We start from the raw sequence: 24,216 nt of genomic DNA on the forward strand, positions 1-24,216 counted from the left end.
AGCACATCAATACGAACCTTTAATGTTCAATTTAAATAAATGTAATTGCAAAAACTATGTAGGCTACTATTTCATTTTGTTTGTTGTGAAATAACTCAAACATAGCCTATTATGTTGTTCTGTCTTAGGTTAAGCATTGTTCTGGGCTGCGTTTCCCAAAAGCATCAATGGTTTTTTACGATACTAAACGCATGCAGTCCTGTTTAAATGTAGTGAATGCTCTCTGTGATTGATTGGTTCTGACTTGCAGCATTTGTGTGTGTTCAGATGAGCAGGAAAATAGTTCTACTACACAATTATTCACTAACGTAGGTTATTTGTCCAATTCAATGCATATTGTACGCATTCAATTTATTGTCAATTAAACAAAATCACTGGTAAAAAAAAAAAAAAAACACCTTAGTATCGATATTTTTATTTGAGTATCGATACTTTCGATACTCAACGTCAGTATCGATATATCGATGCTTCATATCGATCTGCCCATCCCTAATGAACACTGTTAGTGTTAAATTAACATTGCCAGTGTTTATATAATCCACACCAGATTATATAAACACCGGGTGACACTGGAAGTGTTAATTAACACTGGATGTTTTGCTGTGCAGTGCTGAAGCTTTGAGGCCACAGTAACTCCACAAGTAACTCTGTTTCGTTTAGTGTGACTAAACGAAACGCAAGAGGTTTGGACGTGCCTTTGCAAGAAGTCGCACAGGGAATGAATGACTTGGAGATGGACAATAGCGTATATCCACAATCTTACATTGCCCTTTATGTCATTTAATATCACCCTAACTGTATTCCGGACATGAAAAATATCACCCGGTCGGGATTTCTAAAATGTCTTGGCACACATGAACGGAAGCAGCTTCCTTCAACAAATCTGATAAAAGATACTTTGACACAGAAGCGCGTGAAATTATCCACTATTAATCACATTTAATGTAAACGCGCTGGATGGGGCTGATAAGAGCTTGCGTTTATTGGAGAGAAATTCAATTCAATTCACATTTGTGTAGCGCTTTTCACGATACATATCGTTTCAGAGCAGCTTTACAGGGAGTGCATGTCAACATTACAGTTTAGAGAACGTCTCAGGTTACGTATGTAACCATGGTTCCCTGAGAACAGGGAACGAGACTCTGCGTTTGCAAACGCTACGGGGAACGTCACGTGACTCGGTGTCTGAAAGCCAACTATCCAATAACTCCAATGCCTATTGGCCGGCGACAGCCTATGACGTCATACGGCGCGACCCAGAAGTATAAAAGGCGCGCCTGGGGAAGCAGTCATTATCCGTCGTCTTGAGGGACTGTTCAGCAGGCAGCCCGAAGCATGGCAAGGAAACGCAGAGTCTCGTTCCCTGTTCTCAGGGAACCATGGTTACATACGTAACCTGAGACGTTCCCTTTCGAAAGGGAACTTCTACTCTGCGTTTGCAAACGCTATGGGGAACGATATACCCACGCCGCCATGCTTGAGGAGAGTGCCTGCCAAGAAATATGGCTGAGACAAAGGCTCCAGAGCAGTTAGAGAACTGCTTGGCAACTCCCCCTCGGGTCACACCAAGCTGTCAGTGACAGCATTCCCTTTGGCCAACAGCCCAAGCTGAACTTCAAGAAGGCCTTCCTTAGAGGTCCTACAGAAGCTGCTAAGGCATCTGGAACCAGCTTTTCCGAAGATAAAGCGATCCCTTTAAGGGAATGTGGCCACCAAAGGGAACCTCGGCCAGTCACTAGAGGGGAACGAAGTCACCCCCAATGCCACCAGGGTGGCCGACCTGGTCTGTCACGAGACAAACTTAGTCTTGGCCAATCCTGTCTGAATACAGAGCCTCTAAAAACACATTCTTCATAGAAGATAGTAAGTAAGAGTGACTGCAAAGAGGCAGAAACAAACTCAAACCCACGCGTAGAGACGGGCATCCTGGAGAGCGGAACTCAGCTAAGTGCTATGAACCCTCGTATTGAGAGGAGTACAATCCACTCATCCTAGGATCTACTCAGTGCTTAATTAATGCACTGAGGAGGCTGTGCGCTAGAGAACCCTGATCCAGGGGAGCACAAACCAGCCTGAGGCTGAATCTTAGAAGGAGGCCTAATTAAGGCCTACCACTATGATCAGCTTAGGGAGCTAAGCACTATTACAAACATAAGCCTAAAAGGGAAGTACGAAGCTCACCTAACAGGTAGACCATGCAATGGGCACATACTCATGGAGGCCGGGGAGGGGCCTACAGCATGATAGTAGTTATGTGGAAACAGAAGTCTTATACAGAAAGTGGCCTGGTTTTAAGGGCCACCCTGAACACCTGTCTTGTTTTTCTGGGGTAGACAGATGACTTCAATGGCAGCATAAGAGGCTGCAAAGTGCCCGCATGACAATCCACCTAACACAACCCAACGAGCAGTGCACTCAGTAAAAGCACCTTTTACTCTTTAAAGCAAGAGGAGTGCAGCGTACGCCAACACGTATTAAGGAAGGCCTGGAGGGGCCTATAACCTTAACAGACATGTGGCATTAGCTTGTGGCAGTGTTTAGGCCCCAAGGACGATAAACAACCAGACAAAAAGGAGGTTGGATTTATCACTTAGGCCTCTGGCCAACGAAAGTGTATACAGATAATTCTCAAAGAGAAATACACCCAAACATACTCCAGTGTGTTCAAAAAAGGCGGCCCATAGGCCTCGCAACCTCTAATACACACGGCGTAAGTCTCGTGGCCGTTTCCAGGAGCACAAAAGATCCACCCTAGGAGCTAGGTGGCTCTTAGCTCAACTAGATTAGAATCAGACTCAGGGAGGCAGATGTAGGTTAAACCGACCTTCCGTAAGGTTTCACTACCATAATCAACCTGAGGGGCTAGCCACAGGGAATACTCGGTAAAAGCACCTTGTTACTCTCACAGCGAGAGGAGTACATGACTGAACTCCACATATTACACCGGAGGCCGCATTAGGCCTGCCTTAGTAAACACGTGGCATCAGCAAGTGGCTACCATAACTATACCACCCAAAGGCCATGTATTAGAAGTTTCCAAGATGATTGATACATGAAAAACGTTGCCGAACATCGTGAACAGGCCTGTTAGGGCCTATCCGTCAGCGATGGGGCGTGGCCGATGGTGGCATGGTTTCCCAGGCATCCTGCCAACAAGTCGACTAGAAAAGGAGGCCTTAAGGGGCCTCCATTCTAGCATCAAGTGGCGATCAGCCTGCTCACAGATTAAAAAACACAAACTGTGCCATCATGTAAACTAAAAAAGGAGGCCTGAAGGGGCCTGCCAATTCAATAACACGTGGCTTAAGCTTGTGAATATAAGGGAACCAAGCTACAGGGAACCAGCTCTAACCCAAATAGCTATGGGAAGCTAACTGCGACCTGCGCCAGGCTATACATTCCAACAGGCAATGTACCCTAAATATTTGTTGTTAAAGGTAACCAAACAAAACCAACATGGTCTAAGGACGCTAATACAAGCCTACTACCTCAAACAGACATGTGGCAGGGCCTGTGGCAGCGTAAATCTGTGAGAATATGTGAGCATATTATGATCAGTTAAACAGCATTGTAAAACAACTGCTAACTAGAAGGAGGCCGAATATCATAAGGCCTACAATCCGAGTTATATGCAATATGGCTGTTAACAAGATCACTAAAAAGGGAGCTACTAGATACCAACTTTCCTCAAAAAAGTGGCTCTAACTACCCTGAGTATGCAATCCAACGGGTGATGCACTCAGTGACACAAAAAACCTCTTAACTGGGGAATATAAGTCACCATGTACTCAAATAGAGGCCACTTTACAGCAAAAGGGCCTGCTATTATGAGAGCAGGTGCTAACCTGTGGCAGCATAAATAAGCTCACATACAAATGTAGGGCAAAAGTCTAGAACTCAAAGTAACACAAACTTTGATATACATGCTGTCTTTGAAAGGAAAAACAGTCTCTGTACAGATTCTCAGATCTGATCTAAGCCCTAGAGGACAGGAGCTAAAAACTAGCAACGTCAACTCAAACTTGATAAATACAAAACATCAAGTGGCTCAGAAGAAAATCATTTCCTTTAGCATGAAAGTTCTAGAAAGTGGGGCCTAGCACACCCCTGCATAACTTATCTACGCGAAGATAAGGGCCTACCACCTGAGAAACAGCATCAGGGGGACAAAAACAGTCTACAACCTAGCTGTTAAACTCACAATTGCACCTACACAAGCAAGGGGATAATTGGGCATACGGCCTAAACAACTCCCTCGGGAGGAAGCCAGAACTAGGAACTACACATCCTGAAAGGATAGTAAATACATAAGGGGTTACTTCATATACCACACATCACCTAGCTCTAGCCTGGCCGCTAAGCTATAGGCCTATACACTACAACAGGCCCATAACAAAGCCTGATCTTCACTTCCAAGTCTCATGATGAGAGAAATAAAGCAAAGCTCAAAGCTAAAATGTCAGGCGGCCGGTTAAGGCCGCTGTAGACATATAAACTGAAGTAATGAGTGCCAACTCAAACTATACTGAAAAATAGCCGAGAGGCTACTCATACATAGAAAAACTAAGCGGCAGCCATTTTGTGGCCTGCTCAGTCAGTCTCAACACTCCAGTTTTGCCCAAAAACCCCTAAATAGTTCACATTTTTACTGTTACATGTTCAGGAAATTATACAGGAACAACACAAGGTCAAACATTTAAATAATTAAATCAGACCTTGTCTTACCTTCCTGTGGCTCGAAGACCAAAGACTCCTCCTTCACTTATTTGAAATGGGAAGGATGAAATCCATGGTTCTAGAAGCCCAAAGAACCCTTTCACTATCAAGCCAGAAGGCGGGCCTTCAGAAAAATTTCATCATGGGCCCAGCCGTCAGCCTGACTGTTCAAAGGTGTTGTCCTGAACATGCACAGTGATTAAAAACGCCCGGGAGGCCGAGGAAGAGGGGCGAAGACAGATGTAGAATTACCTTCGCCAAGAGAGGGGATCGATCAGCGGCGTTGCTGGCGCCGGTGATCAATCACCTCCCTTAAGTCCATCTTCCTCTTCCTCATATCCCGCCGCTTCTGTGACTTGCTCCGAGGTGGAGGAGGTGCTCGAGCGGCGACACTAGACTTCTGGCCCTGCCTCTGAGCCTCGGCTCGAGACGGGCCAGGGCCTCCCGGCTGTCTGGGCCCAGGATCGGACCTGAGCGGTATGCAATTTTTGTATGCTGCTGAGCGCGCCTTCGCCTCCCTGAACTTTCCGACAACCGTTTCAACGGAGCCGCCGAAAAGTTCAGTTGGCGAAACCGGGGCATCGAGGAGAGAGCCCTTCTCTTTTTCCCCGATGTCCGCCATGTTCAGCCACAGATGCCCTTCCGTGGCCACCATGGCCGCCATCGATCTCCCAATCGAGGCGGCCGTCTGCTTGGTGGCCCGGAGAGCGAGATCTGTGGTGCGGCGCAGCTCAGCCACCGCATCAGGGGACAAACCCTGCCCCTGATCCAGGTCCTTCAGCAAGTCAGCCTGGTAGGCTTGCAACACCGCCATAGTGTGCAAAGCCGCGTCAGCCTGACCTGCAGCAGCATATGCTCTGCCGTTAAGTCAAGTCAAGTCACCTTTATTTATATAGCGCTTTTTACAATGTAGATTGTGTCAAAGCAGCTTTATATTGATAACTGGTACATTGTTAGGCTGCACAGCAGCTCTTAAAGAATAGTGTCAATGCAGGCAGATCAAAGCACTGTTGAATATCCAATGTCAAGTCAAGTGTCCCCAACTAAGCAAGCCAGAGGCGAAAGCGGCAAGGAACCCAAACTCCATCAGGTGACATCAGGTGGCAGACAAGTGGCAAATTGGTGTTAAAATGGAGAAAAAAAACCTTGAGAGAAACCAGGCTTAGTCGGGGTGCCAGTTCTCCTCTGGCCAACAGTGCTTTGTTACAATTCAGGTTGCTATCATAAGTCCAATAGGATCGCAACGTTAAAAGTATTTATTTCAGTTCCATCCAATTGAGGATCGTATTCATCACGGCGGTATGGACGGTTGTTGAGGAACTGTGTCGTGGCTGTCGTGTCGATGAGGCCCTCACAGTGGATGATCTAGTTGACTCAATCTCTGCTGATACGTCAGGGCTGCATTGTGGTTATTTCAAGGCGCAGGTCCTCAATCTCACCTGAATACGGCCCGGATCCGGTTGACTACGGTGAACCTCGGGATAAACAGAAAGACTAATATTAGCGTAGATGCCATTCTTCTTCTGATGTAACGAGTACATCAGGTGTTATAGGAAGTGTTCCCGGTTCCGGCTGACCTAATTTATGCAGCCTAATAATCCTTTAACGGATTTGAAAATATAAATTGGTAATGTGTTATGTGTATGCCAGGTTAAAAAGATGTGTTTTTAGACTAGATTTAAACTGACAGAGTGTGTCTGCTTCCCGAACAATGCTAGGAAGATTGTTCCAGAGTTTAGGTGCCAAATAGGAGAAGGATCTACCACCTGCAGTTGATTTTGATATTCTAGGTATTACCAGCTGGCCTGAATTCTGAGATCGCAATAGACGTGAAGGACTATAATGAATTAAGAGCTCGCTCAGGTACTGGGGAGCTAAACCATTTAGTGCTTTGTAAGTAATTAGCAAGATTTTAAAATCTATACGATGTTTAACAGGAAGCCAATGCAGTGTTGACAGAACTGGGCTAATATGGTCATACTTCCTGGTTCTAGTAAGAACTCTAGCTGCTGCATTTTGTACGAGCTGTAGTTTATTTATCAGGCGAGCAGAACAACCACCCAGTAGAGCATTACAGTAATCTAGCCTTGAGGTCATGAACGCATGAACTAACTGTTCTGCATTTGTCATTGAGAGCATATGTCGTAGTTTAGATATATTTTTAAGATGGAAGAATGCGGTTTTACAGATGCTAGTAACATGGCCTTCAAATGAGAGATTGGTATCAAAGAGCACACCCAGGTTCCTAACTGACGACGGAGACTTAACAGAGCAGCCATCAAGTGTTAGACAGTATTCTAGGTTATTACGTGAAGAAGTTTTTGGTCCAAAAATTAGAATCTCTGTTTTTTCTGAATTTAGTAGTAGGAAATTACTGGTCATCCCATTTTTTATATCAGTTATGCATTCCGTTAATTTTGTGAATTGGTAAGTTTCGTCAGGGCGCGAAGAAATATAGAGCTGAGTATCATCAGCGTAACAGTGAAAACTAAGGCCATGCTTCCTAATGATATCTCCCAAGGGTAGCATGTACAGAGTGAACAGCAACGGTCCTAGTACTGAGCCTTGTGGTACTCCATATTGAACTTGTGATCGATATGCCATGTCTTCGTTTACTACTACAAACTGATAACGGTCAGATAAGTATGATTTGAACCATGACAATGCAATTCCACTAATGCCAACATAATTTTTGAGTCTATTTAAAAGAATATCGTGATCAATAGTGTCAAATGCTGCACTAAGATCCAGTAACACTAATAGAGAGATACAACCACAATCTGATGATAAGAGCAAATCATTAGTAACTCTAATGAGAGCAGTCTCAGTACTATGGTACGGTCTAAATCCTGACTGGAAATCCTCACAGATACCATTTCTTTCCAAAAAGGAACATAGTTGTGATGATACTGCCTTTTCTAGTATTTTTGACAGAAAAGTGAGATTTGAGATCGGCCTGTAATTGACTAATTCTCTAGGATCAAGTTGTGGTTTTTTAATAAGAGGTTTAATAATAGCCAGCTTAAAAGTTTTTGGTACGTATCCTAATGATAAAGATGAATTGACGATATTGAGAAGAGGATCTATGACCTCTGGAAGCATTTCTTTCAATAGCTTAGTCGGTATAGGGTCTAACATACATGTTGTTGATTTTGATGATTTAACAAGTTTAGACAATTCTTCCTCTCCTAAAGCAGTAAATGAATTGAATTTTTCCTCAGGGACACTACAATGCACTATCTGACACGATACTGTAGTAGACGGTTGCATGGTTATTATTTTTTCTCTAATATTATCAATCTTGCAAGTAAAGAAGTTCATAAAGTCATTACTGCTGTGCTGTTTGGAAACATCAGAAGTTGAAGCTTTATTTCTTGTTAATTTAGCCACTGTATCAAATAAATACCTAGGGTTGTGTTTATTTTCTTCTAAGAGTTTTGAAAAATAGGCAGATCTAGCAGATTTTACGGCCTTTCTGTACTCAATCATTCTCTCTCTCCACAAAATACGAAATACTTCTAGTTTTGATTTCTTCCAGCTGCGCTCCATTTTTCTGGCTGCTAACTTTAGGGCCCGAGTGTGCTCATTGTACCATGCCGTTCAGACGAGATGTCAGTTTAAGGGGTCTGGACGGCAGAACCGGAGCTTTCAGTGTCGGTGCCCTGCCCGTGACGAGATAGTTGGCAAACGTCTCGTTAATGGGCGGCAGCGACACATACCCATGCTGGCCTAATCCCTCCACATCAGCGAAATTCCCCCGCTGATGTGGATGAATTCTGGCCGAGTATGGGTTCTTCCATGCCTTTTTGATCTCTACGTGAAGATCTGGAAGGAATGGAAGGCTCACTGGAGTTACGGGGTTGTGGTCAGAAAGAAACTGTTCGTCTAACCTGCCGCGAACGGGCTCTTTCCTTGCGCGCTCCCACGGCAGCTGCAGCCTGCCGGCGGCGCGCTCCACAACCTCCAATAATTCGGCATATGCTGGGCAAGGAGGCTTGGAGAAAGAAGAAGTCGCAACTTCTTCCTCCTCCATTGCCATCTCTTGCTCACGGGGGCTAGCAGCCAGAAGAACACTCGCTCCTGGATCCGATGATGTCAGAGATAAGACATCATCGTCATCCAGGAGCTCATCCCCGCCAGCTGCCGTCAGAGGTTGAGAGACTGTGACACCTCTCTCAAACTTGGCAGCGAGCTCCACCTGCGAGCCCCATGAGTGCAGCCGCCGCTCTGCCTCGGCACGAGCAGGGCCGGACCCACCAGGCGCAGATGTTGACGCCTCTTCCCTTGAGAAGAGGGCCAGGCGGGAACGGAGCGTTCTCATGGGAAAACGCTCACAACTCTCACAGACAGCGCCCTCAAGCACTGTCCGTGCGTGTTCTTCTCCCAGACAGTGTACACACAAAGTGTGCGAATCATCCGGAGTCAAAAATCTCGGCCATGGATCCGCACACTTCCTAAAACGTTTCTGTTTGTCCTCAGACATAACCAGAGATGTACTCACAAGTATAGCAGAGTTATACACGACAGTGACAAGACACAAACAGTCCCGAAAGATGATGGATAATGACTGCTTCCCCAGGTGCGCCTTTTATACTTCTGGGTCGCGCCGTATGACGTCATAGGCTGTCGCCGGCCAATAGGCATTGGAGTTATTGGATAGTTGGCTTTCAGACACCGAGTCACATGATGTTCCCCATAGTGTTTGCAAACGCAGAGTAGAAGTTCCCTTTCGAAAGGGAATCTGGTATTGGAGGTGACTGTCCAATATATGTGGTTTCAGAAATGTACATATAATCATGCAGTTAGCTAACAAAGTAATAATTTAGGCAATTTAATTTTCAATCACTGTTAGCAATTTAATTGAAGGTAGAAGCAATGAGCTCCTGGAAATAATGAATTACATATTAACAATAATTAGGATATATAGAAATTTGTGAATGTGCGTGTTGATCCAGATGTTGTGTCTTCTGAAGTCCTCACAGGAGTTGGCGCCGTCTCTTCAAAGGTGTTGGTCATCTGAGGTCTTCTTAAAAGAGCCAAACTGAAGCTGATGTACTCTCTAGTCACCTCGGGACAGGTGTCCCGAGATAAAGCAGAAAAGCAAATGGAGAATAATTAGCGTAGCTGCTGTTCATAACATTAAGCAAAGATAGTCATGTGCAATTGATCTGATATGAGATGCATTATGTGAATGTTTGACTAAAGAGATGCGTCTTTAATCTAGATTTAAACTGGGTGAGCGAGTCTGAGCCCCGAACATTATCAGGAAGGCTATTCCAGAGTTTAGGAGCCAAATGTGAAAACGCTCTCCCTCCTTTAGAGGACTTAGCTATCCTAGGTACAACCAGAAGTCCAGAGTTTTGTGATCTTAAAGAGCGTGAGGGATTGCAGGGCAATAAAAGATCAGTTAAGTAAACAGCAGCTAAACCATTTAGGACCTTATAGGTCAGTAGCAATACTTTATTATCGATATGGAACTTAATAGGTAACCAGTGTAGAGATGATAAAATTGTTATATGATTATATTTTCTTGACCTAGTAAAAACTCTAGCAGCTGCAAAGGGGAACCAGAGACTTATATTACATCTTGTGAAATGCACATTATAGGTCCCCTTTAAGTTTAATTTAATTTTAGAGGCAACCGCTGTGACGTGTGAGCAGGGACAAGGCAGAGCGAGAATCCAAATGCATAACGAAAACAAACACAGATAATCCAAAAACAAGAGTAATCCACAGAGAGCAGGCAGGAGAGAAACGGCAGGAACACACATACAGGAGCAACGACCAACAAAACACATGACACAAAACCAGGATTGTGACACAACCACAGACATTTAACATGATGTGTGGAAATGATGAGAAGAGTGTTATGCAAGCAAAGCAATATGCTGACAAATTTATATATATAATTTGTTTTGTTGTTGTTTAACGTACACTGCAAAAGTGCACAGTGGCCGGTTGCATAAACTGCTTAGACTAGTCTTAAAATGTAGTCATTTATTTTTTCTTCAAGACTGGTCCTAACTTTTTAAAGTCAGTTGCATAAAAAGGTACATCAGTCTAATTTGATTCAGAAAAGTAAGATTGATTACCTCTTAGCTAACTGTTAGTTGGTCAAACTAGTTTAACCTAATGGCTAAGGTTATGCACTTGGCCCCTGGTGTCATTTCCATCAAGGTCTTCATGATTACTAGAAACTTCCACGCAGGTGTTTTGGAGCTGGTTGGAGCTACACTCTGCAGGACGGTGGCCCTCCAGGAGCGGTGTTTGACACATCTGCCTTGAAGCTATTTTAGAACTTTAAGATGATACAATAAAGTCTTTGCAAACAATTTATGATCACACTTTCCTTGTTAAAGCTCTTATCTCCCCAGTTTCTCTCAATCCTCGTTTTTGTTCGGTGTCCTGCAGATTTCATGTGAACCTTCAGTGTGGTTCTCATTCCGATGCTGATGTTGCTCTGCACTTTAACCCTCGCTGGGAGAGCACTGGGTATGTAGTGAACAACACCTACCAGAACAGGAACTGGGGCTCAGAGGAACGCAAGTATGAATCTCCCTTCCCTCAAGGCCAAACATTCACCCTCCAGATCCTTGTCGCCCACGACAAATACAAGGTACACTATCATTCACTCTCAGATTTGCAGTTTCTGAATAGCATTAGTCCTCATGTCATCTTTCTTTCATTTTTAATTAGCAGAATGATAAATTATTAATTATTAGAGAGGCATTTCACCTCCTTTCCTTTATGACTTTCATGATGGTTCTCTCTAGATATCTACTAATGGGAGACACTTCGCGGACTATAAACACCGTATTCCCTTCACTCGGGTGGACACTATCTCAGTGGAGGGGATGGTGGAGCTGAATTCTGTTGCATTCCAGAATCCAGCGGTGAGAACAAAAGAAATCCCACGCTGCCATTGCAGAACTTACCCTGAACTAACTTCCCTTTTCTGAGCCATTTTTGCAATTACTTTTAACTGGCATCATTGTGATTTGCAATGGCGTGACCACAAATGTAGGTCATCACATTAACGGAAAAAATAAACTATAGATATAGTTTAGGGACGGTTAGTAAGAGTCATTTTAAAAGAAATTAATACTTTTATTCAGCAAGGATGCATTAAATTGACAATAAAGACATTTATATGTTACAAAAGATTTTATATTTTAACTTTGTAATCAAATCAGCACAGCTGTTTTCAACTGATAATAATAACAAAAAATGTTTCAGCATCTCATTCAATCCCACAATGCACCACAATAATGAGTGTACACCAATGTACACTCAACAGCTAGACTAGAGGATACCCATAAAGCACTGTGAGAGTCGCGCACTGAATGAATGAATTGATTATTAAATTGTTTAAAGGGGTCATGAATTGAGAAATCAACTTTTCCTTGAGCTTTTGACATATAAGTGGTCATCGTACTGTAAGAATATCCTGTAAGTTTCAGAACTGAAAACTTCTTTATTAGACAATAAAAGCTTTTATTGACACCAGGCCCGGCAAACGACTGATCTTGGAATGTCATAGATAGGTGAAAAGCCACCTCTGCACAAGAAATCAACGCCTACTTCATCATTACAATGTTAGCTCCGCCCACTGAGGTATTAGTGAGATGAGGAGAGAAGAGCGATACAGGACTAAAATAACATTACCTTTCAAAGGATCCTAATGCTAGGAAAATGTTTTTTTTTCAACAATGTGAATGTCTCAGTTAAGCTTTATTTATTTGTATTTGGTATTTCAATGTGGATTCTTTGGTAAATCAATCACATTTCGGCGCAGGCTTTGCAAACAGACTTTTACGATATGGACTCGACAGTAATGCAGCAACATGTTAATTCTAATGCCTGATCTGATATTAATGATTCATGTACAGTCAGATGCTCTATGTGTCAGTAAATCAAACCAGTGACTAAACGCTCAACTTCACATTGTTTCTCTTAGTAGGACAAAAATAATCTGTTATTTAAACGGTGATTAAATTATATATAGAAAGCGATCAAAGAACGCTCCCTTTACAATCGCTGGAGCTGTCAATCAAACAGTTTATCAGTGACTGAGTTCTGGACTCGCCCCAAAACTCCTGTTTTATTCAACAAATCTTAGTTACATCGAGTTGCACTGTTAGTTATGATGAAAGCATTCGTTAGTGTGCAGAAATTGAGTTGCAATGATGAGATCATGCACTCAATAATGCCATAGATTTAAGTGTAATGCTTTATTCAACACTTTTTACGATTAGTTAACCTTGAGAGCTGTAATAATACAAATGTGTTAAAGTTTTCAAGAGAGTAATGCATAGCTATTTCATATTGTAAAGATGTTAGCCAATCACAGCAGTGGGCGTTTACACTGAAGTCTCACAGCAGACACGCCCCTTAAGCGTTTAAATCAGAGGACTAAAATCAGGGTAGGAAAAATGCCTTTTATTTCTAAATTGACAATTTTTTGTAAAAAGCATACTAACATTATAAGTGCACCCCAGGAAACAACACAGTTCATGACCCCTTTAATTAAGGTTTATACATGCTAGTTTCCATGACACAGTTCAAGATAAATCTTTTCATTACTACTGGAGCTGCCAATTCGCTAAGTTTCAAATGATTATTAAACAGAAAGCACAAACTGTACAAAAGCTCAGTGTCCAGGTAAAAACGCTGTATTATGCTGTTTTATGCCAGGCCAGTAGTTGTCACTTTGTAATTGTAACGCGTTGGTGTTGGAGAGAAACGCGGACGACAAAGGAATGGAAAATCAAGATAAACTTTAATCAATCCAGAATAAGATTGCTGTAGCTCACTAGAATAATAACTCAAATGCAACCACATATGCACCGACAATAATGGACAAATGAACTAGGGAAACTCTTAAATACAAGGATCAAACAAAAGGAACTAGACGAACACAGGTGAACAGAATCTATTAATCACTGATTAATCATAGCAATCAAAAGGGAACTAATATGAACAGGCAAATGGGAACAGAGAGAAAACTAAACTAAAACAGAACATACATGTTAAAGTAATATTGCAAATAAACTTTTTTTTTTTCTTTGCAGCCCTATTTACCCCCACAACCAGCCTTTCCAGTAAGTACTATAACCCTGTACCTGTGAAACACAGAAGCTCAGAGAATACTGTATTGTCCCCATGTAGATAAAACACAAACATAGCTTTGCGTTAACCATTAAATGCACTTTGCATATTATCTTTCCAGGGTTATGTACAACCACAAGTAGGATTTCAGGTGGGAGGAAAATGTTTAAACACGTATTTATACATCAAAGTCAGTAAGAAAGACAATACTTTAGTCTTCCTGTCATAAACTATCGTTCCTCTCATTTACAGCCTCAGTATGCTGCACCTCCAGGATCTGCGGTAAGTGGTCATGAAATATGTCATGTGACAACTTTATGGTGGTCAGTAGAGTTCAAAGTTTCTTGCTTTTGATGATGATTTTATAACCATTATAAAACTTCTTTATTAGACAATAAAAGCTTTTATTGACACCAGGCCCGGCAAACGACTGATCTTGGAATGTCATAGATAGGTGAAAAGCCACCTCTGCACAAGAAATCAACGCCTACTTCATCATTACAATGTTAGCTCCGCCCACTGAGGTATTAGTGAGATGAGGAGAGAAGAGCGATACAGGACTAAAATAACATTACCTTTCAAAGGATCCTAATGCTAGGAAAATGTTTTTTTTCAACAATGTGAATGTCTCAGTTAAGCTTTATTTATTTGTATTTGGTATTTCAATGTGGATTCTTTGGTAAATCAATCACATTTCGGCGCAGGCTTTGCAAACAGACTTTTACGATATGGACTCGACAGTAATGCAGCAACATGTTAATTCTAATGCCTGATCTGATATTAATGATTCATGTACAGTCAGATGCTCTATGTGTCAGTAAATCAAACCAGTGACTAAACGCTCAACTTCACATTGTTTCTCTTAGTAGGACAAAAATAATCTGTTATTTAAACGGTGATTAAATTATAGAAAGCGATCAAAGAACGCTCCCTTTACAATCGCTGGAGCTGTCAATCAAACAGTTTATCAGTGACTGAGTTCTGGACTCGCCCCAAAACTCCCGTTTTATTCAACAAATCTTAGTTACATCAAGTTGCACTGTTAGTTATGATGAAAGCATTCGTTAGTGTGCAGAAATTGAGTTGCAATGATGAGATCATGCACTCAATAATGCCATAGATTTAAGTGTAATGCTTTATTCAACACTTTTTACGATTAGTTAACCTTGAGAGCTGTAATAATACAAATGTGTTAAAGTTTTCAAGAGAATAATGCTTAGCTATTTCATATTGTAAAGATGTTAGCCAATCACAGCAGTGGGCGTTTACACTGAAGTCTCACAGCAGACACGCCCCTTAAGCGTTTAAATCAGAGGACTAAAATCAGGGTAGGAAAAATGCCTTTTATTTCTAAATTGACAATTTTTTGTAAAAAGCATACTAACACTATAAGTGCACCCCAGGAAACAACACAGTTCATGACCCCTTTAATTAAGGTTTATACATGCTAGTTTCCATGACACAGTTCAAGATAAATCTTTTCATTACTACTGGAGCTGCCAATTCGCTAAGTTTCAAATGATTATTAAACAGAAAGCACAAACTGTACAAAAGCTCAGTGTCCAGGTAAAAACGCTGTATTATGCTGTTTTATGCCAGGCCAGTAGTTGTCACTTTGTAATTGTAACGCGTTGGTGTTGGAGAGAAACGCGGACGACAAAGGAATGGAAAATCAAGATAAACTTTAATCAATCCAGAATAAGATTGCTGTAGCTCACTAGAATAATAACTCAAATGCAACCACATATGCATCGACAATAATGGACAAATGAACTAGGGAAACTCTTAAATACAAGGGTCAAACAAAAGGAACTAGACGAACACAGGTGAACAGAATCTATTAATCACTGATTAATCATAGCAATCAAAAGGGAACTAATATGAACAGGCAAATGGGAACAGAGAGAAAACTAAACTAAAACAGAACATACATGTTAAAGTAATATTGCAAATAAACTTTTTTTTTTTCTTTGCAGCCCTATTTACCCCCACAACCAGCCTTTCCAGTAAGTACTATAACCCTGTACCTGTGAAACACAGAAGCTCAGAGAATACTGTATTGTCCCCATGTAGATAAAACACAAACATAGCTTTGCGTTAACCATTAAATGCACTTTGCATATTATCTTTCCAGGGTTATGTACAACCACAAGTAGGATTTCAGGTGGGAGGAAAATGTTTAAACACGTATTTATACATCAAAGTCAGTAAGAAAGACAATACTTTAGTCTTCCTGTCATAAACTATCGTTCCTCTCATTTACAGCCTCAGTATGCTGCACCTCCAGGATCTGCGGTAAGTGGTCATGAAATATGTCATGTGACAACTTTATGGTGGTCAGTGGAGTTCAAAGTTTCTTGCTTTTGAGGGTTATATCGGTGTGTCTTTTATGGTTCATTTGATGCTCTACAAAACCACAAAATGATTTTATAACCATTATAAGACCTGCAACAGAATATAAATGAAAGGTTAAAAGAAAACTGCTACTGAAAAAAACTACTAGAAAGACAATAAACTTGTTTTTCCACATTTGATGTGGCATGTGTTAGGGTTAATCTGTAAAGTTTGGCTCCAGAAAGAGATTGTATCTAAATCACCTCTGCTTAATGATAGTTCGTGGTTCTGTAAATTGACCATGTTAGCATTTCTAAAACATCATTTTCAAGATTTATCTGGAGTTTGCAGTGCTTGTATTTGTGATTCTGATAATAATGAATAATAACAATGAATAGTTTTTATTTATTTTAAGTCGTATCGATGATCTGTGTTGTTAGTGCTCACTAAGGTGCTGTTTTGATCAAGCGATGAAATATGAGATCACATGTTTTTTGTTTTTTGTTTGGGTTGTCCTGTATAGGGAAATGATACTAATAAAACACTTTTTATCTCCCCACAGTTTCCTGCATACCCATCTGCACCAGCTTATGTAAGATCAGCTCTCACCTCATTTGGCTTTCACCTCAAAAAACAACAAAAAAAAAACAATAAAAAAAAACAACAACTTGCCATCAAATTCTCACATTTTTCTGAATTTCACATCAAAAAGAAGATCTCTGTTTTCAGTGTTTTGAACTTAAATATTTTTTAATTCATAAAAAGTGTTTTGTTTTGCGGCTATCTGCCAAGCTAACAGTTCTTTCTGTGTTTTCACTGTTATACAGTAGGGGTCGCTATTGCGCCTCTTCTGAAAGAGTAGAAAATCTCCAGATCAAACGTTTGTTGTTGTTGTTCTTTAAAAGCAGAGCAGAGGCTCTGAGGCCTGTTGCATGAAGCTAGTTGTACAAACTCTGAGTTTCAGAGTAGGTTTGGAGTTGACAAATCAAATCCAACCTGGTTTAGATCAGGCTCAACGGGCTCACAACGCTCTATAAACATCCTCTGTCAACTCAGGTTTAATCCAAAGTTTGTGATTAACTCTGAAGCGCGTGCACCTGAACATGGAGAGCATCTGTTTGATTCACTTCTCACAAGAAAGCCACACAATTCACTTCTCTTCTGAAGATTAAAGGGTTAGTTCACCCAAAAATGAAAATTCAGTCATTAATTACTCACCCTCATGTCATTTCACACCCGTAAGACCTTCATTCATCAGAACACGAATTAAGATATTTTTGATGAAATCAACACTTTCAAGGTCCAGAAAGGTACTAAAGACATCGTTAAAACAGTCACGTGACTGCAGTGGTTCAACCTTAATTTTATGGAGCACTGAGAATACTTGTGCGCAAAAACAAAACAAAAATAAGGACTTTATTCAGCAATCTCTTCTCTTCCCTGTCATTATCCTTACAAAGGTGATGCAGTAAGTACAGTGAAGGCTTCTGTGTTCACGTCCGAATGCCGACTCAGTATTGGCCAAAGCTGATCACGTGATCAGCACGATGCATGCGTGTGATGCTGAAGCAGGAGCCGGACAATAATGAGTCGTTCTGATGTAGAACCAGGAAGCGCTGGACGTAAACAACGTATGAGAATGACACAGAAGAGAAGAGATTGTTGAATAAAGTCGTTATTTTTATTTTGTTTTTTTGCACAAAAAGTATTCTCGTCTCTTCATAACATTAAGGTTGAACCACTGCAGTCACGTGACTGTTTTAACGATGTCTTTAGTACCTTTCTGGACCTTGAAAGTGTTGATTATATTGCTGTCTATGGACGAGTCATATACCTCTTGGATTTCATCAAAAATATCTTAAGTTGTGTTCCGAAGATGAACGAAGGTCTTACGGGTGACATGACAGTTTTCATTTTTGGGTGAACTAACCCTTTAATTCTAGTTAATGTACTATGCTATTTTACACCTATACATATCTCTTTATTTTGACCCACATTTAGACCGTCCCATACAAATCTGTCATCAATGGTGGACTTCACGCTGGAAAAAACATTGTCATCCACGGAGTGGTCAACCATAATGCTCAGAGGTTAGACATCTGATGGCACAGACCGTTATTTTAATAATATTATTATTGTAAGATATTATAAGTCCTCTGATCTTCCTTCCTGCTTCAGAATAGCGTTTAACCTGCGCTACAGAAGTGGGATCGCATTTCACTACAATCCTCGTTTCGATGAGAATGTGGTTGTGCGCAACACCAATCAGATGGAGAGGTGGGGATCGGAGGAACGGTCTGGAGGCATGCCGTTTCAAAGAGGACAACCATTTCAGGTAGGCAAACTTACATCCTTGAGTATCTTGTTATATTATTGCTGTTAGTGTTAAGAGCTTTCATTTTACTCACGAGTTTTGTATGTGTGTTGCAGGTCACCATCTCTTGCAATCCCCACCATTACAACGTGTTTGTCAATGGCAAACAAGTACACACGTACAAACATCGCTATACAAACCTGAGCGACATTGATATTTTGGAGGTTAGCGGAGATCTGCAGCTGACTTTAGTGCAGGCCTAACAGGGACCTGTGCCATTTAGATCATAAATCAAGACAAGACAAGAGAAAGCATTGCTAAATGTTTAAGAGGAGTATTGCAGCTGTGAACAGCACTGTGACTTTGCTATTTTGAATAAATATAAAATGTTTTTTTTTTTTTATTATTTCTTCTGTATTATGCATGTTATGTAGGCTATATAGAAGACTTATACAGTAATTGCCCGTCTCTATAGAAACTTTCATCGCTCTTACTGCATGTTTAAAATAATAAACTAGTAATAAACCACAGATAAACAGCAGATTATATATAAGTATACTTTATGTATCCATCAAAAATTCATCCTAACCTTTTTTATATTTATTCAAAATAGCGTTGTTAGTGTTTCCCCATTAACAAGCTTTTTATTATTATTAAGTAGCCTAAACTTCTTTTTGTTAATTGTGATTTATTACTTAAATTGTCCAGGTATATTCACCCTGGCTCTTTCTAAAGATGTAGGCCCTTTGTAGCTTGCTTTGGCTTATATGTGGCTAATGCGTGGCCAAAATTGAATTGTGGGGCCACATTTTGTAATGTCAAAATGCTTAAAAATGAAGTTAATGAAGTTTTTAATCAAACAGGATGTAATAAATACAAATATGTGTCCTGTCTCTGTTAACATTATATCTACATTTAACTCAAGGTGGCAGTAGAGATCCATAAGATGATCACTTTGGCCTTTTACTGTGAACTTTAATATCTATCAACCACTATTTTCATGATTAAAAACAAAGTTGTTTTTCAAATATGTTTTCTTGTCGTCCATATTTTGTTTATATATTTATTTATAGGCCTGTTTTAATTTAACTACCACAGATGTAGGCTACAGTCACATTTTATATTCATTTGTACAAGTGTAGAACTACCAATAGTTCTAGGCAGTTATTTTCTTTTTCTCAGTTAATTTGCTAATTATTATGAGTATGAAAAATCTACACATCGAATAGTAAATAATAGTCCGGGAGTTTCTGTTTTGTGAGATGATGAAGGGTTTTATTTAGTTCACTTTTATTTTAATGACAAATGTTGAGTGCATTATGAGCGCGAGAGCACATCCATGTGATGCAGTGGTTTTCAACCTTTTAGGACATGACTTTCTTCTTTCTGACAAACAGTTTCGGAGATATTTTAATAAATATCCTGACGCATCCGAGCTTTATAATGGCAGTGAACGAGTATGAGTGAAAGAAAGTGTTTCCATCCACATCCATCCATCATAAACATGTACTCCACACGTATTCAACTCCTCCACGCCTTCCGTTTCAAGTTACGAAGAAAGTGTTTACTTTCGTCACGTCAGTTACACTTTTTCCATAAGTTGAATAGGAAAGGCGTAGGACGTAGCGTAAGCTTCTTTTTGAACTGCAAGAGTTTTACACTTTCTTCGTACGTTGAATACGGAAGGCGGTCTGGCGGAAGCTAGATATTTGACTTCATAACTTGTTAAATATGGATATTTTTTTACACAAATGCATCACTTCACTTCAGAAGGCCTTTATTAACCCCTGGAGCCGTGTGGAGTACGTTTATGATGGATGGATGTGGATGGAAGCACTTTCTTCAGCTCATACTCGTTCACTGCCATTATAAAGCTCGGATGATTCAGGATATTTATTAAAATATCTCAGATTGTGTTCATCAGAAAGAATAAAGTCATATACACCTAGGATGGCTTGAGGGTGAGTAAAGCTTGGGCTAATTTTCATTTGAAAGTGAACCAATCCTTTAATATGCTGCATTTAGTGTGCAAAACCCGACGCAACCGCCAGCTTGAGGATACAACAAAGTGACCTCTGCAGATCAATTTGTTCTTTGTGTCAAAAGTAACGCAGGAGTTTTGAAGTATGTCAGAAACAGAACGAAGCATCAGTTTACTGTCAGGGATTTTGCGTGTTGCATCGCGCCGCTTGCGTCAGGTGTAGACAGGGTATTAAAAACTGAAACATTAAATATATAAACAGCTTACTGACTTACTGACAGCTGGGCTTGTTTTTATTTTTTTTTCATTTGTTTAACCTTAATTCTTATCATCTATATTATTCTTGATTTTTACAAGCCACAGTCTTGTTTTTACTGGTTTTGCTCTAATCCAGTTGCGCCAAACCTGCTTTAACCATAGCCAATGATTAGCTGGGAGAATATTGCCCCCTCTAGTGGATAACTAAAGATTTGCTAGTAAAATCTCACATTTAAAGCTGTTTCACTGGAGAATTTCACTTTCACTTCTGAATTAACAGGTGCTCGCGCCCCCCTAGAGTTTGCTAAAGAGTATATTATATTGAAGAACGAGGGAGTTAAAACAAGTCCTGTTTCAACTTGAATACGCTCCAAAAACGTCTCCGCTGAACACCTGTGTTTGGATTTCGAAATCGTTTTTGAAGCGCATCCAAATTTTTTAAATGCATTCTTCAATATTATGCCGTGGCACTATAACAAACTAACAGACTAAAATGACAGAGAACCATGTTTAAAATAAACCCACTCGTTTTAGTTGTACAAATAGGCAATAGAATATGCAAAGCAGCTGCAAATAGGAACGTTTTTTTTATTTTTATTATTATTATTTATTTAACAAACGTTCCCAGAACATTTTTATGTGACAGCCTTATATGTTTTCTAATTGTAGTTCGCAGACAAAGTTTGCAGAATGTTAAAGAGAGGTTTTGGTTTGACAACAATCACTGAAATTAGTGCAGTGCAGCTGTAGGTTTAATGAAATGTGCAAAATAAGGATCACGATGAATGTATTGAGTTTGCTGCCTGAAAGAACTGTAAGGATCAGATAAAAGTTCAAATGGAAAAATGGTGGAGAAAAAGAGCCGTCTCCTCTAAACTCCTCTAAACTCTTGGAAACATAAGATCTGGACAATTTTCAGTGCAGGGATAGATGAATGATCCAGATAATCTAACACGTAATGGATGAAATCAATCTTACAGATTTAGACTGATTATTGATGCAACATTGCAGCTTATTGGTTACAGACATGTTCCTGAAATTTAGATGTTACGAGAACATTAGGAGAACATTCTTATACTTGTCATGCACAAACTCTTCAAGGCTTTATTTTGCAAATGCTCTCCAAACCGAAACTAAGAAGATTCCCGAAATCCAATAAACTAAATATTGTTTACTGAGATGACAATTTGTAGTCCTTTTCAGAACATTCAAGACGGCTCTTTTAAGAGTTTTAGACTGAATCTTATTTTCATGGTTCTCGGGTCTACTGTTATATTTAAGGTTCCATAATTTGTCTCTGGACTAAATGCCTTGGTTTGCATTTTAGCTGTTTGGCAGACGATGTGTTTAGGAAATTTCTATCTATTCAGAAACAGATATTCCACTGTATCCTTTAGATATCCACCAATGCCCTGTTTGTGGCTGCATGCTCTGGTCATATATTTCCACAATTTGTTATGTTACAGCCTTATTCCAAAAGGGATTAAATTCATTATTTTCCTCAAAATTCTACAAACAATACCCCATAATGACAACGTGAAAGAAGTTTGTTTGAAATCTTTGCAAATTTATTAAAAATAAAAAATGAAAAAAATCACATGTACATAAGTATTCACAGCATTTGCCATGACACTCAAAATTGAGCTCAGGTGCTCCTGTTTCCACTGATCATCCTTGGAAGAAGTTTGGAACCACCAGGACTCTTCCTAGAGCGGGTCGCCCAGCCAAACTGAGTGATCGGGGGAGAAGGGCCTTAGTCAGGGAGGTGAGTCACTCTGACAGAGCTCCAGCGTTTCTCTGTGAATAGAGGAGAACCTTCCAGAAGAACAACCATCTCTGCAGCACTCCACCAATCAGGCCTGTATGGTAGAGTGGCCAGACAGAACCCCATACTGGCTTTTTGCGGGCACAGTGGGCTAGGGCCAGCCCACACCAAACCTAAACAGGCCCAGTGTGGGCTTGTCCAGGCGAGGCCACAGCTTTGGACTCACCGCGGGCTCTCTATGAGCAGTCCGCACTAGCGAACTGCCCACATTAAGCCCATGATGGCCCAGTGTGGGCCAGCCCGTTTGGGCCCATGCAGGTTTTGTTTAGGCAGCCCATTTTCGTTTCGCATGCTCTGTTTGGCTGTATTTTTATACAGCATTTTCTGTTTTCTTAAATTACATACAAATTGTTTGTCAGTGTGACCATTTATAGTACACCCTAGGATTAGGAAAGTCAAATCTAGTCTAAACCATAAGATACTCACCTGCCGGCAGGTTGAAGTTCTTCAGGAATGACGTAGAAGACTACCTTGTGGTTGTTCTTTGTCGAGGCTCAGTTTGTAGTTATAAGTAAAGTCTCACGGAAGGCAAATGCAACAATAAAATCTCTCTTTTATTGATTACAATACAAAGCAGTTAATGCAAAATAAAACTTAAATCAGCTTAAGCTAAAAAGCTCTATATCCTAGCTTTACCCAGCAATATTGGAGATGCTGTTAAGCGGCCCTCATTAGGGTATCAGATGTCCTTCTACGCTTAATGCAGGCAGCATCTGAGGAGGCCTTTTACTCCTCAAACTTTTATACTAATTTTTGGGACATTCCAACTTCATATTACTCATCAGTTGATCAATGCCTATGATCCAATCTTCCTGCTGTAGGCGTATCAGTCTTTGTATCTCTTGCTTACTAAGCCGGATGTCCTTCCTTTGTCGCCTATGCTGTCGTCTTCTTCTAGCACTCTTCCTCTTCTTCACTGAAGTCTTCGTCTGGCTCACCTCCACTTGAGGTTGCAACACACTCTCTTCATCCTCATGTGCCTTCTTGTTAAACTTTCAGGTTGGTTAATCAGTTCATGAACTTCAACTTTCACAACTTCTACACATTTCATCTTATCTCTATTACACCAGAATGCAACATCATTCTGAGCTGCAGTTTACACAACATTAGCATTTTTTGCAAGCATACACTACCGGTCAAAAGTTTGGAAACATTACTATTCTTAATGTTTTTGAAGTCTCTTATGCTCATTAAGGCTGCATTTATTTCATAATAAATACAGAAAAAACAATAATATTGTGAAATATTATTACAATTTAAAATTATGGTTTTCTATTTTAATATACTTTAAAATATAATTTATTTCTGTGATCAAAGCTGAATTTTCAGCATCATTACTCCAGTCTTCAGTGTCACATGATCCTTCAGAAATCATTGTAATATGATGATTTGATACTCAGTTATTATCAATGTTGGAAACAGTTGTGTTGCTTAATATTTTTTTGGAACCTGTGGTACTTTTTTCAGGATTCATTGATGAATAAAGATTTAAATATAAATCTTTTCTAACAATATAAATCTTTACTATCACTTTTTATCAATTTAACACATCCATGCTGAATAAAAAGTATTAATTTCTTTCAGAAAAAAGAAAGAAAAAAAATGACTGACCCCAAACTTTTGAACGGTAGTGTATATTGTTACAAAAGATTTCTATTTTAAATAAATGCTGATATTTTT

General features: G+C 40.2%; 1 protein-coding gene and 1 long non-coding RNA gene across 22 annotated transcripts in view; one reads left to right on the forward strand and one right to left on the reverse strand.

The window, feature by feature from the left end:
- Positions 1-19,500, forward strand: part of LOC127495045 (galectin-9-like) — a 64,253-nt gene extending 44,753 nt beyond the window's left edge. The window contains exons 3-11 of one of the 21 annotated variants that reach the window (XM_051861431.1): positions 11,128-11,332; positions 11,490-11,609; positions 13,788-13,817; positions 13,946-13,975; positions 14,077-14,106; positions 16,721-16,750; positions 18,160-18,248; positions 18,337-18,493; positions 18,589-19,500. In XM_051861431.1, the coding sequence (XP_051717391.1) occupies positions 11,128-11,332; positions 11,490-11,609; positions 13,788-13,817; positions 13,946-13,975; positions 14,077-14,106; positions 16,721-16,750; positions 18,160-18,248; positions 18,337-18,493; positions 18,589-18,735 (838 nt within the window). In that variant the 3' untranslated portion in view covers positions 18,736-19,500. Of the gene's footprint in view, positions 1-11,127; positions 11,333-11,489; positions 11,610-13,787; positions 13,818-13,945; positions 13,976-14,076; positions 14,107-15,800; positions 15,831-15,958; positions 15,989-16,089; positions 16,120-16,720; positions 16,751-18,159; positions 18,249-18,336; positions 18,494-18,588 lie in introns of all 21 variants that reach the window. The other 20 variants (XM_051861445.1, XM_051861446.1, XM_051861447.1 and 17 more) reach the window with 20 other exon arrangements.
- Positions 1-23,991, reverse strand: part of LOC127495076 (uncharacterized) — a 53,964-nt gene extending 29,973 nt beyond the window's left edge. Inside the window, exon 1 of the long non-coding RNA XR_007925048.1 lies at positions 23,475-23,991. This is a non-coding gene — a long non-coding RNA (uncharacterized LOC127495076). The remainder of the gene's footprint in view (positions 1-23,474) is intronic.
- Between the last annotated feature and the right edge of the window lie 225 nt (positions 23,992-24,216).

Source organism: Ctenopharyngodon idella, chromosome 15 (genome assembly GCF_019924925.1).
Source record: "Ctenopharyngodon idella isolate HZGC_01 chromosome 15, HZGC01, whole genome shotgun sequence".
Lineage (NCBI taxonomy): Eukaryota > Metazoa > Chordata > Actinopteri > Cypriniformes > Xenocyprididae > Ctenopharyngodon > Ctenopharyngodon idella.